The 2,497-nt window shown below is 58.9% G+C and overlaps 1 protein-coding gene across 1 annotated transcript in view; it reads right to left on the bottom strand.

Moving 5' to 3' along the window:
• LOC114073435 (EVI5-like protein) overlaps positions 1-2,361 on the bottom strand; it is a gene marked incomplete at both ends in the record, with an annotated part of 5,775 nt that extends 3,414 nt beyond the window's left edge. The window contains 2 exons of the mRNA XM_027911194.1: positions 343-375; positions 2,308-2,361. Of these exons, the coding sequence (XP_027766995.1) occupies positions 343-375; positions 2,308-2,361 (87 nt within the window). The remainder of the gene's footprint in view (positions 1-342; positions 376-2,307) is intronic.
• Between the last annotated feature and the right edge of the window lie 136 nt (positions 2,362-2,497).

Below are 2,497 nucleotides of genomic sequence, written 5' to 3'. Positions count from 1 at the left end.
TTCCCTCCCCTCCCCGCCCCCAGGTCCCCAAATTCTGCCCAGACTCACCAAACCGCGGCTTTTTTGCCCCCCTGTCCCCCTCCCCCAATCCCAATCCCAATCCCAATCCAAATCCCCCCCATCCCAATCCCAATCCCAATCCCAATCCCCTCAATCCCAATCCCGATCCCAATCCCAATCCCCCCGGGGAAGACGCTCGGGAGCCTCCGGAAAAGCAGGAGGAGGGGCCGGTCCCTCAGGGAGCGGCGGGAAAAGGGAGGAGGAGGCGGAAATGGGGGGAAAAAAAGCGGGAAAAGGGGGAAAAAGGGGGGAAAAAAGGGGCCGAGGGAGCGCTCGGCGTACCTGGATGAGGCGGTCGGCGAGAGCCGCGCTCTCCTGGAGCAGGGACGGACAGACAGAGTGAGGAGCAGACGCACAGACCAGACCGAGAGGAGGCCCCGGCGCCTTCCCCGGCCCCCCCTCCACCCTCCCCGGCCCCTTCCAGACATTTCGGGGGCTTCGATCCCCCAAAAAAATCCGCGCGGGATCGGCCCCTTCGGGCCATTTTGGGGGCTTTGAGCCCCAAAAAATCCGCGCGGGATCGGCCAGCCCAGAGCAGAGGGAGGAGCCCCGAGCGGAGCCCTCAGGACCTTCCCGCGCCTCCCAACCCCGGGGCAGGGGCAATTCCAGGGATTTTGAGGGATTTTGTCCCAAAACAGGGGGAGTTTTGTCCCAAAATAGAGGGATTTTGCCTCAAAACGGGGATTTTGCTCCTAAAGGGAGTTATTTCGCCCCCCCGAGCGGAGCCCCCCGGGACTTTCCCGCGCCTCCCAACCCCCAGGGCAGGGACAATTCCAGGGATTTTGGGGGCTTTGATCCCAAAATCGAGAGATTTTGCCTAAAACTGGGGGGATTTTGACCCTAAACTGGGCGATTTTGCCTCAAAAGGGGACGATTTTGCCTCAGAAAAAGGGACGATTTTGTCACAAAAGGGGGTTATTTCATCCCCTCCCCAGAGCAGAGGGAGGAGCTCCGAGCGGAGCCCTCAGGACCTTCCCGCACCTCCCAACCCCGGGGCAGGGGCAATTCCAGGGATTTTGAGGGATTTTGTCCCAAAACAGGGGGATTTTGTCCCAAAACGGGGGGATTTTTGCCTCAAAACAGGGGGATTTTGCCACAAAAGGGGGTATTTCACCCCCCCGAGCGGAGCCCTCAGGACCTTCCCGCACCTCCCAACCCCGGGGCAGGGGGAATTCCAGGGATTTTGGGGGCTTTGATCCCAAAATGGAGAGACTTTGCCTCAAATTGGGGGGATTTTGACCCTAAACTGGGCGATTTTGCCTCAAAAGGGGATGATTTTGCCTCAGAAAAAGGGTGGATTTTGTCACAAAAGGGGGTTATTTCACCCCCCGGAGCAGAAGGAGGAGCCCCGAGCGGAGCCCTCAGGACCTTCCCGCGCCTCCCAACCCCGGGGCAGGGGGAATTCCAGGGATTTTGGGGGCCTTGATCCCAAAACAGGGGAATTTTGTCCCAAAAGGGGACGGTTTTGCCTCAAAACAGGGGGATTTTGCCCCAAAAGGGGGTTATTTCACCCCCCCGAGCGGAGCCCCCCGGGACCTTCCCGCACCTCCCAACCCCGGGGCAGGGGCAATTCCAGGGATTTTGAGGGATTCTGTCCCAAAACAGGGGGAGTTTTGTCCCAAAATAGAGGGATTTTCCCTCAAAACAGGGAGATTTCGCTCCAAAGGGGGGAGTTTTGTCCCCAAAGAGGGGATTTTGCCCCCTCAGGGAGCGATTTTGTCCCAAAATGGGGGGATTTTGCCCCCAAATGGAGGAATTTTACCTCAGAATGGGGGGATTTTACCTCAAAACGGGGGGATTTTGGGGTGTCCAAGGGTGGTTTAGGGGTCACCCAGGATGGGTTTGGGTTTTTACAGGGTGTTTTGGGGTCCCCCTGGGTGTTTTTGGGGTTCCCTAGGGTGTTTTTAGGGTCCCACTGGGATTTTTAGGGATATTTTGGGACCCCAGAGGTTGATTTTAGGGTCCCCCCGGGATGTTTAGGGGTGTTTCGGGGTCCCCCCTGGACATTTTGGGGTGTTTTTGGGGTCCCCCCTGGGATGTTTAGGGGTGTTTCTGGGGTCCCCCCGGGGATTTTTAGGGGTGTTTTGGGGTCCCTTGGGGTGTTTTTGGGGTTCCCCCATGATTTTCAGGGGTGTTTTTGGGGTCCCCCTGGGATTTTTAGGGGTATTTTGGGGTCCCATGGGGTGTTTTTGGGGTCCCCCCGGGATTTTCAGGGGTGTTTTTGGGGTCCCCCCCCCCCGGATTCACCTTCTCGAGGGTCTCAATCCGCTGTTTCAGGAGCCGGTTCTCGGTTCGGAGCCGCTGGGGGGGGGGGAAAAGCTGGGAATTATTCCCGGGAATGGGGCAGGGGACCCTGGGGGGGGGCTCAGAGTGGCCCCAGGGTGGCTTTGGTGGCCCCAGGGACGGGTTAGGTGGCCCCAGGGATGGCTCAAGGTGA

This window comes from Empidonax traillii, unplaced genomic scaffold (genome assembly GCF_003031625.1).
Source record: "Empidonax traillii isolate 1590-97213 ecotype Southwest subspecies unplaced genomic scaffold, ASM303162v1 scaffold6435:size6063, whole genome shotgun sequence".
Classification (NCBI taxonomy): Eukaryota; Metazoa; Chordata; class Aves; order Passeriformes; family Tyrannidae; genus Empidonax; species Empidonax traillii.
The sequence above is the reverse complement of the archived record's forward strand: the minus strand, read 5'-3'. Positions and strand labels throughout refer to the sequence as shown.